This window comes from Pelobates fuscus, chromosome 10, assembly GCF_036172605.1.
Source record: "Pelobates fuscus isolate aPelFus1 chromosome 10, aPelFus1.pri, whole genome shotgun sequence".
Lineage (NCBI taxonomy): Eukaryota > Metazoa > Chordata > Amphibia > Anura > Pelobatidae > Pelobates > Pelobates fuscus.
Genome location: NC_086326.1, coordinates 41,037,743 through 41,053,912, shown reverse-complemented (window position 1 = coordinate 41,053,912; position 16,170 = coordinate 41,037,743). Strand labels below are relative to the sequence as shown.

The window sequence follows — 16,170 nt, the reverse complement described above, 5'->3', positions numbered from 1 at the left end:
CGTTCATCACAGTACCATCACGGGTGTTACATCGATTGTGAGCTCCTTTGGGCAGGGTCTTCTTTACCTCTTCTCTCTGATAATATTTTGTATATCAACTACTTGTTGTCAATCATCCCCATTCTATGGTTTAAAGCACAGCAGAATATGTTGATGCCATATAAATAGTGCTCATAATAATACCCAATTGTCCCTCTCTTCATGGCATTGACACTCTAGATTCATTGTCAGTGCAGTGTCATAAGTCACTCCATACCTACTGTCCCATAGCAAGTACAAGACGTGGTAAATTAATATAATATATAATATAGGAAAAGAGCAGGCGAAAATCTCACAGGGGTCCCGCTCTCACTGGAACACGCACACTTCATAAGAATCGCTCTGTTATCAAAAATCTAACATATAAAAATCAGCGCACTACACTCCATTCTAGCGTTAGTGCCCATAAATCCAGTTTGAAGTTTAGTGTGCTAATAAGACACACATATAATATCTCTAATTATCCTTTATTTGTTCGTAAATGTACAATGTAACAAAGCATTCATCATAAATATCAACGTGTATACAATCTGTCAGGCATAGCAACTGAACCATTTCAAATATTTATTTTGTTTGTTAGTGTGCTTTTCTATGTACACGGACAGTTTAAATGGCAGCTGTATTATTTTGCAGTGTTTGTCCAATCCGTACTCCACTGAGGAGGCCATTTTCTCATTTTTGACCTACTTCCCATTAGTAAATCACAGCATGGCGTCACTGTTTTATTGTTATTGCTTTGATGATTAAGTTTACAAAGAGCCATGATATTCTGCAGCATTGTAACTACAAAGGGCTTACTTACAATCTTATTGCTGCTTTTTGTGACAAGGTGCAACATATTACCGTGCCTGCTTCTTCTGCCTCAGAATGCAACATTTTGACCGTAGTGATGTGGAATTACTGGCTGCTGGTGCTAAAAGCCAGTGGCTAGGTAGAGGCTAAAAGCTCCCATTATATCAATGGGTGCCACTACACTCTGCTTAGTGACTGGTTTGCAACTGGTTTCTAATCTCACACTACTCATTAATGGATTCCGCTAACCAAAATGTAACAGGCCGGTCTCGGGCCTGGTGTATAGATTCTATTGACACCTAAATCCCTATACAACCTATTGAAACAAAAAAAAGTATTGTTCCATTTCTGTCACTACATTTTACTGGTCCACTACCACCTGACTTTCGCTACTTGCCACACAATGGAAGGTGCGCAAGTTCAGCTGTGTGTTTCTGTCACTGATATGCAAGTAGTTGGTGTCTGTAACTTTTGCCGTTAATATGGATAGGCTATATAAAAGTAGCCAAAAGGATGTAAACCTGGTTGCAATTGGTGACCGTTACAACTACCATCTGCTATTAATAGCAACGCCCAAAGTTGTTTATATTGAATAAATGCTAAGCGCAATAAATAAAAAGAATCACAAGATGTCGTGGCCTGCAACACACATGATTCTCTACCAGACACAGTCTGGCTAAGAATGATAAGAGGTACAGTCCAGAGCACAGCAGTGCACCCAGCACTATAATGCAAGATGATATCACATTTCAAAGTCAACATTTGTAAAGTGAATCCTGAGTTTGTACTTGTCTATTACAGAATTATGCCTAGCAACTAGTGAGAGCAGCATATCAATATTGCCATAACTCCCAAGACCCAAAAAATTCATCAGGGGTCCCTGGAATAACTTAGCAACCAATGAGGGGCCACTGCACAACCTTCCCTCCCATCATGTTCTTTCTTGATTTATTTATTGTTGTTTGTTTAAGTACTGCATTGCTATGCTGTGCTGCATGATGCAACAGCACTGTAAGGGTTAGTTTAGTCAGTAGTAGAACGTTTGTGCATGCGTAGTAATTGTCTTAGGGCCTCTTTAATGTGTTTTCAGCAGCCCGGAGCAAGCAATAACTTCACAGGGGGAATTTATTTTGGAGACTTTAGAGCAACACAATTTTTGTAGGTGAAAAATCTAGCGTATGGCAGGGGATTTTACGAGCTCTGATGTCAGAGAGTAGAACGAAGTGGAAAAAATTCTGATAAATTCTTTAATCCTTTAATCCTTTTTTCTTTTAATTTAAATTTTTGATTATTTTTTGTATTCATACTGTTTACTGATAGAACTCCCTAAACCTGTGTCACATCACGCAGCGTGCAATGCCTTATTTCTGTGGTTATGGTGCTTAGAAGCTATCCCAGGAAATATACCAGCTAAACTCTCGCCATTTTGATATTCATCTTCATCTCCTGCACCCTAAGTCCCGACCCCTTCCTGGTGATGCCATATTGAGAAATCTAGCTTCTTTATTGCGCAAGTAGTTGGATGTATCATTCACTCTGAAATGTTAGTAATTTCCCCAGCTCAACTGTTCTGGCCTAAAATTTAAAGTTCACTTTAAATTTTAATCAGTTCCACAAACACTAGTTCAGTGAACCACCCTCTCAGTGTGCTCACTCCATCCAACTGCAGTGGTGTAGGTAAGCTAAGAGAGAGATTAAGAAAGAGAGGGGTGTTGAGTCGGACACAGGAAATGTAATGAAATTCAAGAAAATGGACAGGATTTAAAAGGTCAAATTTCAGGGGAAAGATCCAGGCGCTTTAACCATTTCAATAAGTTTTAGTGTTTGTGGTGTCTGGAGAGTCCCTTTAACATTGTAACGGCTCTGCTATGTTTGTAATGACCACAGCACTTAGCACATTCCATCTCTTTGAAACATTCTGCTCACAGTAACAGAAAAGAACAATGTTTTGCAAAGTAAATTATGAGAGGTTAAAGGGACACTATAGGCACCCAGACCACTTCAGCTCATTGAAGTGGTCTGGGTGCAGTGCCCCTGTCCCCTTAACCCTGGGATTGCAATTATTACAGTTATTGAGAAACTGCAATAATTAACTTGCAGGGTTAACTCTGCTTCCTATGGGGTAGATCTAACGTGATTGCGGCGATCTCCGTGCATACGTGTTAGGAACCCCAGCCAGCTTACATTGGCAAAGGATGAGCGAAGGTGGTACCTGACCCATCGCCGAGGAATATTTGCGCTGGAATCAGGTGAGTGACAAGAGTGTTTTTAACCGTTTCAACACTGCGGAATGGGGGCACTAAAGCTTTTATAGTGCTAGGAATATAGTTCCCCTTTAAGGTACGGCTACATAAGATTCTCTATTGTTTGATTCTATGCTGTAACTAGAAAACGCAATACTACTCTGTTTCTGTATTATGATTTGGCGATATTTTACTGTATTTGGTGGATTCAAAACTCTTACTGGAAGATGCTGTATTATTACTTAGATGGGAGATAAGGAAATATGATATAGAACAATCTCACCGTTTAACATAATTATATCTGTTTTTTTTATATTCTGTTGTCACAGGCAAATCGAAACTGCAATGGGGACAATCAGTATTACAATCCAAAAGCTAAGAAGTGTTGTGACAGATGTGCCCCAGGTAACATGATATTATATACTTAACACAATACACACCGTAGATCTTTATAGTTAATGCATTAAAAAAAAAATACAAAAACAAAAATGTATATTAATTTAAAAAAAAAATACTGACAACCTTGCATTGGCAGCAAATCCCCAAGCTGTGCTGCTTCCACAGTAAAATTTGCACAGAAAAAGAATTGACTCAGCCAATCACAATCCTCAATAAAAATCCAAAAGGTGCAGGTGTGCAAAGTTGTTTAGAAAATAGAAACCAGAGAAATATACTTGAACAGATAATATGTGAGGTATACCAATATATACACACACAAGTATATGCAGAAATAAAAACAAGATCAGTGAGCAGCGGAATCATGCATAAAACACCAAGTGGTCAGGCAAAATATATACAATATAATGTATTCAGCAAATTTATACTTGCACTTGTACTAGTACACAGGAACAGCTTAATCTAGAATACATAAAATCAAGAACCTAGTGCAATATTGTAAAACAGTCTTTTGCAGGGTATATGTATTAAACTCACAATTGTGGAGTTGTTAAAGTACCACTCCAAACTATCAGGCTCTGGGAGGATCAGACACTGGAGAACGTAGGATCCAAGTGCAGTGTGCTTGATGAACTCACTCTCAGCCGAATGGTTGAAGTATACAAAAATATTCCTTTAATTGCCAAATAAACAAATATATCAATAATAAAAATAATAAAAAGAGTAGATCAAGTATAGTCCTCATTTTAATCTATCTAGCTGTGCTAATCATATTTCATAAACTGTGCTTTTGGGGCACAACACGGTATATGGTAATATTATCATTGCTGTATAGCTCCAATATAATCTTCTGAAAGGGAGAACTTAATTATTTTAAAATAACATTACAGTTAAAAAAAAAAAAAAAAAGAACACACCGAGTATAACTAACTGTAACCTAGCCTACACATTCTGCCAAATATGTGTGGAAACCTCAGGTACACTGCAATGCAAGGTTAACACAATACAGATCATTGCCTGAATAAAGGCAATATGTATCCCCATGGAGCAAGCATAGCTTAAGTGGAATGGGGGCCTTGACAGGGCTACAAGGTGGGCTTAGGTGGGGATGGCATTGATTGGTTGGTTAGGATGGGGGCAGGCCTAGTATATATAGGGCGCCCATCTTCATTTTGCTACAACCAATCTACTCACCAGTCTGGGTTGATCACTCCCTCCCTTGTTTTGGTTCCAGGATTTCAGCCTTACTTGGTCACAGCAAGGTTGGTGAGGGGAAGGAAAGGGAGAAACATGGTCTATGGTCAAAAAATGAAGAAGAGTTAACAAAGTTGGTTGATTGGTTAAAATTGGTTGGTTACAATGTAGGTGTAATGTTGGTGGGTTTCGAGCCTGTCGGTGGCTCGAAACCTTGGAGGTGTAGGGGTATCCAGGTATACCCTGTCCAGGAGGCAGTTAATCATTAGGTTGCACTTTATTTATGTGTTGTTACACCGTTATGTAAATGTTTACTATATGGGTCATTGCCTCTATTTATGACATATGAGATATGTCTTGTGATGTAAGGGGTGGAGGGGTGGGGCAATGACTTTACAAGTTTTCTGTTCATATTTTGTAAAAGGTTATTATACATATATGATGGATTCAATAAACCTGTGGACGTATTGACCCATACCTCAGAGTGTCTGCGTTTGACTGGTAACAGTGGTGGGTATGGGAGTTTTGGGGTAATCACCATCTGCACATATGGCGACCATACACCATTCGTGTGTGGCTGCCCTCGTTAATTCTAAGCACCAGCTTTACAATGATTGGAGGAGAGAAGAAAATAAGAAAATCTGTGCAGTGATTAGAGAAAATCACGCCTTAGAGAATCATTTACAGTTACGGTCACAAATCTGAGGAAGGAACCTGTGCTGTGGTTGAAGGTTTGGAGCAAGTTGAGACCTAGCTAGAGATTGGAGAAGAAAACTAAGCAGAAAAAGCAGTGAAGAATGGAGGGGAAGAGAAAGCAGAAATAACTCCAAAGACTGGAAGAGAGAACACAAAGACAGCATTGGGAGTTGGAGGAGAGGAGAACGCAGAGACCGCACTGGATATGAAAGAGAGAACATAGAGACAGCACTGGATATGAAAGAGAGAAAATAGAGACAGCACTGGAGATGGAGGAGAGAATGCAGAGACAGCACTGGGGATTGGAGGAGAGAACACAGAGACAGCACTGGGGATTGGAGGAGAGAACGCAGAGACAGCACTGGGATTGGAGGAGAGAACGCAGAGACAGCACTGAGAATTGGAAGAGAGGAAAAAAGCAGAGATCGCACTGGAGAATGAAGGAGAAAACATAGAGACAGCACTGGAGATTGGAGGAGAGAACGCAGAGACAGCACTGGGGCCTGAAAAGAGAGGAGAACGAAGAGACAGCACTGGGGCCTGAAAGAGAGGAGAACGAAGAGACAGCACTGGAGATTGGAAGAGAGGAGAACGCAGAGACAGCACTGGAGATTGGAAGAGAGGAGAACGCAGAGACAAGACTGGAGATTGGAAGAGAGGAGGACACAGAGACAGAACTGGAGATGGAGGAGAGAACACATAGATAGCATTAGAGACTGGAGGAGAGAATTCAGATAAAGCACTGGAGATTGGAGGAGAGGAGAAAACAGGGAAAGTTATGTAGTGATTGTAGTCAAAGGCAAAGAATGTTGTGTGGGTATTGGAATAAATAAAGTAAAGAAATCTTTGTAGGGATGGAAGAAGGTACGGAAACTGTGCAGTGATTGTGAAGCTGTTTAGTAGTTGCGGGAGGAATATGTAATCGAAAACCCATGCAGTTATTGAGAGCAGTGTGGTTAGCTGAGGTTTATATTTTTTGACTGGAAAGAGAGGCCTTGTCCTAAGAGAATTCAATATGACTCATTGAAACTGATATTTATTACTTTTGTACCTCTTCTCTTTTTTACACACAGGATTTTACTGACTTACCAGCAGGTTAATTAGCAGTCGGTGTGAGCACAGATCCATGGTAAAATCTACTATTAATTGTTGAGCATTTTTCCATACAATGGTTCTGCTAGATGCTAAGAAGAACATCTAGAATGTTGTTATTTAAGCAGACATAAGAAAGAGACATGGAAACAAATGTAATGACTGACAATACAAATACAGCCTAAAATGCTTTATGTTAAAGAGACACTATAGTCACCAGAACAACTACAGCTTAATGTAGTTGTTCTGGTGAGTATAATCAGTCCCTGCAGGAATTTAATGTAACCACAGATGGCTACTAGAGGTGCTTCCTGTGGCAGTTCTGCACAGTGTGACTGACATTCAGTGTCTGAACGCTCTGCATGGAGACACTGAACTTTTCTTCATAGAGATGCATTGATTCAATGCATCCCTATGAGAAGATGATGATTGGCCAGGGTGGCATTTGACTCCACACCCGGCCAGCCAAAGAGACAGATTAGGGGCAGGATCAGCACTACCAGACTGGACTAAAGGTAAGATTTTACTATATTTAGGGGGCAAGGGAGATCAGATAGTTTTTGTTTTTTTTAACACTATAGGGTCAGAAATACTTGCGTGTTCCTTTGAATGCACATGAGAAGGAAAATTAAAACACTGTGTGTAACAGAGCTTCCTGTACCCTGGTTGGGTACCTCCGCCGACGGATGCTCCTAGTGCTCACCGAGGAATCCGAGCACTCCTCCTGACACCATAAGCACTGCAGACCCCACAACTGCTGCAGCTTGGTTGGGGTCTTGCCATCTCCTACCCACCTTAGACCTACGACAAGGCTCCAGGTTCCAGTGGGTGAAACTCTCTTCGTCCCGAGAGTCAAGCAGGAACAGCTCTTACAAGAGCTCAGAGAATCCAAGAGAGTATAATGATTATATAAATCCCTTGTAGTGATACAGCTGTCCCCTCCACACAAAAGACAAGACTCAAGTTGAGGGTGAAGAGGAACTCAATTTTAATGGTGCCACAGTGGCCTTTTATGCAAGTCCCCAAGCAAGGTGTACACCCACATGGACCTTGCTGACAGGGACACAAAGCTTACAAACCAATCAGAACAATAATTAAATGTACGACACTCCCACAACAAACATACAATCCCTCCCCTCTGCCTGTGAGATAATTGGATCAGATACTGTATTAACCCAATTATCTCCAGGCACAAAAAAACACATATTTTACAAAACCCCAAAAGTACCCCAAAACACAACATATTCCCATACATCTTACATCCCCTGATAGCCCTGATCTGGGTGACCAACATATCCAAAAATCACCCAGATCAGATCAGGGGTTCAGAAATGTTATGGAAGTCATACTTTTGCCCAGGTGCAGGCATGGTCCCATGCCCAAAACAGTTCCATAGAATCGCGGCTAAGTGCCGCTGGAGGAACGACCAGGAACAGCGAGGTTTTCAGGCAGAAAATAGTTCCAGGGCATTCGCGGCTAAGTCCATCTGAAGTCTATTTGTGGTTTTGGTCCATGCGAACAAGATGGCTCTACCACGTGTTCAAATGTTGGATGGCGGCCACTTCGACTGTTCGGGAGCTTGAAGGGCCACTTCGAAAGTTCGAACTGTGGCCATAAAAATCCAAAAAGGCACGGACTGTGATTTAAACCAAGTTTTATCACATGGGCCATAGTCACAGGGTAGGAGGCTGGCAAACAGGCCCCTCCAAAACAGTGACGAGGTTACTTTCGCCACACTGTGTGTTGAGTGAAGGTATGAAGAAGTCTAAATGTGAATTAATTGTTGGATATGGAGAGTTATTTAGAATGCTTTTTACTGAATGTACAGGAAATCTAGAATTTTTTGAATGTGCTATATTTAGTGCATGTCGGGCTTGTTTAGCCAGACAGAAAGCTTAAAACATTGTTGTGTTGGGTGGATTTTGGAAGGAATCCCAGAATGTCCTGTTGCCTCAAGCTGTGATAGAATAAGTGGATGTTTTGTTCTGTGTAGAGTAGGGAAGTCAGTATAGAATGCTATGTGGTGAGTAAGGGAGGGCAGGAAGCTTAGAATCTTCTGAACTATGTCATAGAGTGTTCTTCAGTCGGTAAGTCTTCACTGAGATGTCTACATGCTTGGCCTTTGTGTATTATCTAAACTACTTTCAATTTGCTTACCACTGGCTGAAACAAACTGGCCTATTATTTTTATTAGTGTAAAGAGATATTAGGAGGTGCTGCACTCTTCAACAACTAATAGGTAGAGATTAAATTAAATTGCACAGGTTGGCAATTTATTTATTTTTTTTCCCACCAAACTTTGATATGTTTCAAAACTCAAAATAATTCAGCTAAGCAAATATTTTCAACTAGCGACAGATAACCTGCGAAGTAATGGACCACCCAAGTTCACAGACTGGTGTCGCCAAGGACTGAAGTGCATAGTTTGTACGTCTTGATTCTTCAAACAGGCTGTGAACACAACACAAGTCTTAGAACTGTTTGTCAAGAGTTTCACAACAAAGCGATCTAACATAAACCTAATATTACTACAAGTAAAATGTATTGCTCTTGGACTATGAAGCAGTGGAAATTTGTTTCCTAAAGATAGGAATCATACATAACCATCTGCCAGTCAGACAAATTGCTCCAGGAATATGTTGTCTACCTGAATGCATGGTGACAACTGTAAAGATCTGTGGTGGAAGAATAGTCTGTGGCTCTTTTAGAAGCAAAAGTGGACCTACTCCATGTTAATGCATGGTTTTTGTATGGGGTGTTTGAACAGTAGATGTCCACTTTTTGTTGGCCAAGTAGTATATTTACTTACACCTCATTAGTAAAACAAAGAAAAAAAATCCCAAATTGGATCTGTTAAAAGTAAAACATGTTGGACAAAATTTCTCAGGTTTCCTTAAGTAACACTCCAAGTCAATTCCAAGCAATACTTCAAATTATCTTTAAACCACAGTTATAGCAAACGAATGTTATTCTATTACAACAAATTAAGATGATGTAAAACCATGGATTTCATCCTCCTACTTCGCCTTACTCAATGTACAGGGTGATGAGTATTTGAAGATTAAAAACAAGTGACTACCTAGACAATGAGGAAACAAGAGAATCATCTTAGATCCAGAAAAATGATTATGGCTGGGTAAAGGTTTCTCAACATTTTCACTCCTTTGAACATTCCATGGGTTGTGTAATCAGAGTGACGATATTTAAACCAGTAGGTTTGGGTTGCCCTGCGTCAAACACCAGTTGCCTGGTTTATGCTAAGGTTTTCGAGGTGACCTGGCCCAAAGTAAATATAGAGGAATTGTCTCTTTCCCTGATTTTTAGTATTATGTTGATTCATCACCAATATTTAAGAAATATGTGTTTGTGAGAAATAGTTATCTCTATCCTGGAGTGTCTCCCTTTTGGCTCATGTGCATCATTGTCAGCTTAGAGAGAGCATAGAAAGACAAGGAGAAACAGATACAATGGGATACATTTATCAAAGTGAGAAATGACAGTTCAATTCTGTCATAATTTGAAAGTATTTATTAAAGTGTCCTAAAAGTGACAGATTCACCAGTTTTAACAGAAAGTTTCCATTGCAGGACACACCACCAAATTTAGAGTGACTAAGACAAAACAAAAGTGAAACAGAAAATTTTTGTGTCAGGAAAAGTGACATAAATATTGATAAATCTGTTGCTTCACTGAAGAAATTGTGCAAATTAAAAAAAATATATGTTCAGGGCACAGAAGAAGGGAATAAAACAAAGACTTCAGATTTAATAAATTGTGTCTATCATTCTCTGAAAATTAGATATAAATGTGTTGGCAACACTTTGTTAAAAACCCATAATTGTTTGTGTTTGTGCTCCTTCAATGCAATGTGTGCTTCGACTGATCTAGTTTGTGATGTGTCAATTGCTAAATCTTTAAGATACATATGTGATTTTAAATCTTTTTTTTGTAATTTCCAGAGAAGTGAGAGATAGTTCCATGTTAAGGAGTCGAGATGCCCTAGCAATGTTAAAAAAAGACCCTCAATTTCTGCCTATGGAAAACAGATCAGAGAAAGCTAAATTATCTCAGGATACCATAACACTTACAGTTTTTGTCCGTTTTACTACAGGAAAGTTAAACAAAATCAAGAACAAACAACAGGAACCTCTATACCGTTAGCACTTAACATCATTGATAAATAAAATGGCTGGTTTAACTATTTTTTTTTTTTTTAAACCCACAGGCAAATATGTAAAGCGAGAATGTGACTCTACTACACCAACACAATGTGAAAACTGCACTTCTGGATCATACACCAAAAAGTGGAACTATGTTGAAAAATGTAGTCTGTGCAGGCCATGTGGTAAGACAGACCTCTGACACTTAGTCGATTGTATCACTTGACCACACAATAAAATATTATGGCTCCAGCCTTAGAGAACATTATGAGCATTTATTTGGTTCCATAAAGATTTCCACCTGGGTTGAAGATGTATTGCCTTATTAACAGTATGGCAGTATGAGTTATTCTTATCGTTTAATCAAGCATTTCATTTCAGATTGGGAGGGTTTGATTTAATTGTTGACTTGTGTCTGAAAAGTAAATTTGTTCGTGCACATTGAATGTAGTCACTGTATAGTATTATGCAACATCTTAAAACCACACCAGACAAGTTGCATAACAATCAGAAAAATGTGTGCTTCATTGTTCTCTTTAAATATATTTATTAGTAACATTAGATTGTTCCTTTTTTACTATTTGATTATTGTCCCTCCCCCCACCTCCGTCTCACGTGGCTGTATCAAGATAGAAGAAAACCGACTTTGTCTTTTAAGGGTCATCACTTATAATGATTGTGACAAAAGCACTTTCGCCACTGGGTTTTTTGGAGAGGCCTGCTTGCTACCCTGTGACTATGGGCCCTGCAATATAACTTGCCCAATGGTCTTTAAAAGGCTTCATTTATGTGATATATGTACTTTTGTACTCCATAAATAGAGACCGACTGTTGGCCCTAATTCCCTGGAACTGTTTTGGGCATAAGGACCATGTGCACGGTCGGTCAAAACAATGACTTCCAGGAAATTCCTGAACCCCTAAACCGATCTGGGTGATGTTTTGGATATGTTGTTCCCCCAGATCAGGGCTATTGAGGGATGTAATTATGGGGTTTTACATGGTTTTAAGGTACTTTTTGGGATTTCTTAAAAACTTATGTTTTTTCTGTGCTTGGAGATAATTGGATTTTGTAAGTACAGTTCCTGATTCAATTATCTCCCAAGCACAGAGGAGGGATTGTATTGTTTGTGTATGGGAGTTTCAGGCATTGTTACACTGTTTTTATTGGTCTGTGCATTCTGTAATCCTGTGCCCCACCAGGTCCAGGGGGTGTTCCTATGTATGAGGATTGTGTATGAAAGCCAGTGTGAACCATTAAAGCTGAGAACGTCTTACCACTTCATGAAGTTTTGGCTCATGCTTGGGGGATTGGAGAACTACCTTCACATTCAGGGCATTGCTATATCACAATACTCCCCTGAGTATAATCACTAGATCTTCTAAAAGCTGTTCCTGCTACGCTCTCTGGACTAAGGAGAGGTTCACCCACTGGAAGCTGGAGCCTAGTCGTAGGTCCAGAGTGGGTGGAGGACAGCGAGACCCCAACCAAGCTGTGGCAGTTCGTGGGGTCTCTGATAGTTATGGTGTTCCAGGGAAGTGCTTATGGTACTCGTCAGTACTAGGAAGCAGAGATTGACGGAGGTACCCAGTCGGGGTGCAGGCGGTCCGTCACAATGATCTTGGTCCAAAGACTGACCTCTTGCACTTAGTCCACTGTATCTCTTTTTTTTTTTTTTTTTTTTTTTTTAAATTCTTTATTTTTGCTGTGCACGCAAATTGTACAGAGTGGCGAGAGGTGCCCCAAAAGCAGTCCTTTGGCCTTTCCCACGCTTGACATGTGGGGCACAAGAATGACAGGCACAATTTTTTTTTTTTTAACAGACTTAAACACTTAGCTTTAGACACATATAAGTAGTTATAAGTAAGTTAACATACACTTAGCTCTAGACATATATAAGTAGTTATAAGTAAGTTAGCATACACTTAGCTTTAGACATATATGAGTAGTTATAAGTAAGTTAGCATACACTTAGCTTTAGTCATATGTAAGTAGTTATAAGTAAGTTAGCATACACTTAGCTTTAGTCATATGTAAGTAGTTATAAGTAAGTTAGCATACACTTAGCTTTAGACATATATAAGTAGCTATAAGTAAGTTAGCTAATGCTGGTACAGCATAAACATCTAAATTATAATTATGAGTAAGTGAGTCGCTTCATTGCTTATATCACCCCCGCCGACCGGGACCACCATTGTTGCCTCTGCGGGTGGCAGTCTTCCTGGCGGTCCAGAGACCCCACGCTCAGCGAGAGTCCCATGAGCTTGAAAAATCCGCTCTGCCTTGTGATCATGCCGAGAAGTGAGTGTCCATCATGGCAGGTATCAGGACGCAGTCCCCCCATGCTGCATTGTCGAGTGTTCGTTGGTTCCCATAGGGCTGTAGCTGTGCGGGAGTGTGCTCGTCTCTCCGATAATCAAATTGTCGGCGTCTGCCGTGAAGGGGAGCCCGGTTTTCGGTCCCTGGGTGAGTCTGTTACAGGCTTGGAGTGGGGCGGATGGTCGGCTTGTCTCCGTGTCAGAGGCACTTTCCGTCTGTTTGCGAGTTACCTCCTATGCCGCCATTGCATTCGTTGAGTGAAGTGACTGCGGGGGTAAGTGAACTCGCTTCTCGGCTCAGCCCCATCTGAGAGCTGGGGCCACCTTGTCAGTCTTGGGCGCCAGTGTTAGGTGTTAGTCTGTACTTCGTCGCTTGCGCACATGGCGCCCGCCATCTTGGGCCTAGCGGTTAGACCTCTCAGCTTCGGCCGTGGTTTCCCGATCAAGGCCTTGGGGTGAGGACCGGGATCACCCCCCCGGTCCATAGGGGGGGGAACGAGGCCGAGTCTGCCCAGCGTTGTGCTCCAGGTTGGGTGCTGTGTGGCAGGCTAGTGGGGCAGCGGCCGTCCGCCCCACTCACCACCGGAGTAGGCCTCAGGCAAGTCCGTGAGGATTTCCCCTCCAGGGGACTGTAGCTCGGAGAGCCAGCCTCTCCCTGGATCCAGCGGTCCCCCTGCTTCAGGCTTCGTAGCCGTCGGTCGGCTTTTCGGTATATAGGCATGTTTTTAAATCGATTAATTAAGTGGTGTAGCAGGAGCTCTGCTGGCCTGCGACCGACCAGCTCGGCGGCCCGGCCCCGCCCCCAGTCCACTGTATCTCTTAAAGCACAAATATTATTTATTCCAATGTCAGTGTTCTGCTCTCTGCAATGACACTGAAAGTCTCAATTGTACTGGAGTAGGTTGTCTATTAAGACCTTACACCTGGCCTCACTAGGCATATCATTGATATCATTAAAATAACCTTTTTTAGAAGCCTTTGAAACAATGATGCCCTTTAGTGAACACTCTGGTTTCTGTGATTTCCTACTGAACTCCCATACCCAGACAGAGCCATATACTAACTGATGTTTCAGCAAAGTTACTCCAGGTATTAAATAGCAATTATGGTGTAACTTTATTTGAAACCACAAAAAGGTGCACCTGGCTCCAGTAAATTGAGCTGAATGTTTCCAGCCCTTATTACCAGCTATAACCTAGTTACCTCCAGTTTTTAGCTCATGCTATCACCCTTCCTTCAATTCTTCCAGTTTTCTGCCTATTATCCTTGTTTTAATACTCCCCCAGTTTTTAGTCCATGTTATCATCCTTCCTTCAATACTCCCCAGATTTTAGTCCATGTTAGTATCCTTTTTCCAATACTCCCCAGTTTTTAGTCCCGTTATAATCCTTCCTCCAGTTCCCTCCAGTTTCTGGTCCATGTTATCAGTGGTCTTCCAGTTATCCCCACTTCTCTTGCATGTGTTTAACCCACACTCCCTGCCCATGTTATCCTCCTTCTCCCTGTTCTCCCCACTTTTCAGCCTACATTTTATCCTTTCTCAGCTTCTTCTCATTGACGTGTCTCCTCCTCTATATCATCCTACAGGATTAGATTTTGTAGTAAAGTTGAACTGCTCGACCACCCAGGAAACAATCTGTGAATGTCAAGAAGGGTTTGAGTGTTACGAAAGGAACAAGCAGAGGTGCTTGGCTTGTCTCCCTTCTCCCATCACACCTCTGCCACTGACAGAAAAAACCACAGGTAAATGAGGGTTCCACTTGTCTTGCTTGTGTTTAAGAACGTTAAACTCAACCTTTCACTCTGCAACTCTTTAGGCCACTGGCTATAGTTAGTGGTGTTATTATTGTATACTTTTTTTTGTTGTAAAGTAAACCTGTCCGTCCCCTCTCAGAAATTCACCCAACAACCCTGCATGTCTGCTACCTTGGACACCCATTACCAACAACCCATCTGTCCACCACCAATAACCCAGTATTTCTGCTCTCTTAGATATCCATCTCCAACACCCTGTCTGTCTTCTCTCCCTTGAACATATATCCACACCTTGTATATCTGCTCTCTCATTCAGATGACTCTCACCATTAAATCTGTGTGTCTTCTCTCTCCCAGGTGTTCACCAGATTTCAGGATTACCACCGGATAAATCGGTTTACATTTCAGGTAGACTTCCTTGATATGTAGATATCTATATGTTTCTTGTTTACATGTTCTCTATAACGAGGATACATAATAACCTGCTTCCCATTCCACAGGCCGAGTACTGCCTGCACACAGTATCTCAAAACAAGTGTGCTTGTTAAATACTCAATTTGGCTCACAGGCACTGTACTGCCTGCTACAACAAGAAGCACAATAAACTTCATTGTGGTTTACTAACTCTTTACTGCCTAGTATAGCATTGTACCTCTAAGGGTTCTTTATTGCCTCCTATAACAGTGGTAGACAACTAGTCTGCATTGGAGCGTATAGGCCTTTTTATTGTCTGTTAGAGCAAGGATACCCAATATACTTCCCCCATATCCATAGGACCTTTACTGCATGTTATAACAAGGGCACGCACCACAGTGGCCTATAAACCATCTCTTATCTATTGAAAGTAAGCAATATACTGACTCTGAATTCATAGGTATTTTTCTGCCTCCTGACCCATAGGCCCTTTACTGTCTGTAAGACTAATTGTGAATGTTTGGTTCTTACTGTGTCCAAAGCCATAGATCGCTCAGTTCCCACTATAATCATAGTGCATGTTATACTGTGTCCAAGCCTACATCTCCTATTCTGTCTTTTATAAAGAAGGTTTAATGTAGTACGGTATATTGTTTTGCACTAATTCAGCCTCTCACTTCCTTCTATTATGACTGTTGACAATAACCAGCCGCCTGGCCTATAAGCCATTCTTTTAATTCTGTAACGAGTGTTGGATATCCGATCAACCTTGGAAATATCTATAATGACTCCAGGATATACAGTTAGGGAAAAAGCAGCAATATAAAATAAAATGTCTCCTGTTGGAATTCTTTTGAGAACTGGGTTGCCATCATCACAAAATATTAGCTATAAATAAATGTAACAAATGTGTGATACATTAATTCACTTCTGGGAATGGGAGCGACCAGGGCAGATCTTTATAAGAAACATCAGAGCAGGGAACACTGGGCAGACAGGTCCAGCCACTTAGAAAGCAATAGGAATAGGAACTTTGTAAATGTTCTAGTTAATATTAGCTGCAGTAATGGC

General features: G+C 41.0%; 1 protein-coding gene across 1 annotated transcript in view; it reads left to right on the top strand.

Annotated features, from left to right (window-relative positions):
- Positions 1 to 16,170, top strand: part of LOC134575735 (uncharacterized) — a 35,641-nt gene that overhangs the window by 2,574 nt on the left and 16,897 nt on the right. The window contains exons 2-5 of the mRNA XM_063435120.1: positions 3,404 to 3,479; positions 10,678 to 10,797; positions 14,518 to 14,673; positions 15,043 to 15,093. Coding sequence (XP_063291190.1) covers positions 3,404 to 3,479; positions 10,678 to 10,797; positions 14,518 to 14,673; positions 15,043 to 15,093 — 403 coding nt within the window. The remainder of the gene's footprint in view (positions 1 to 3,403; positions 3,480 to 10,677; positions 10,798 to 14,517; positions 14,674 to 15,042; positions 15,094 to 16,170) is intronic.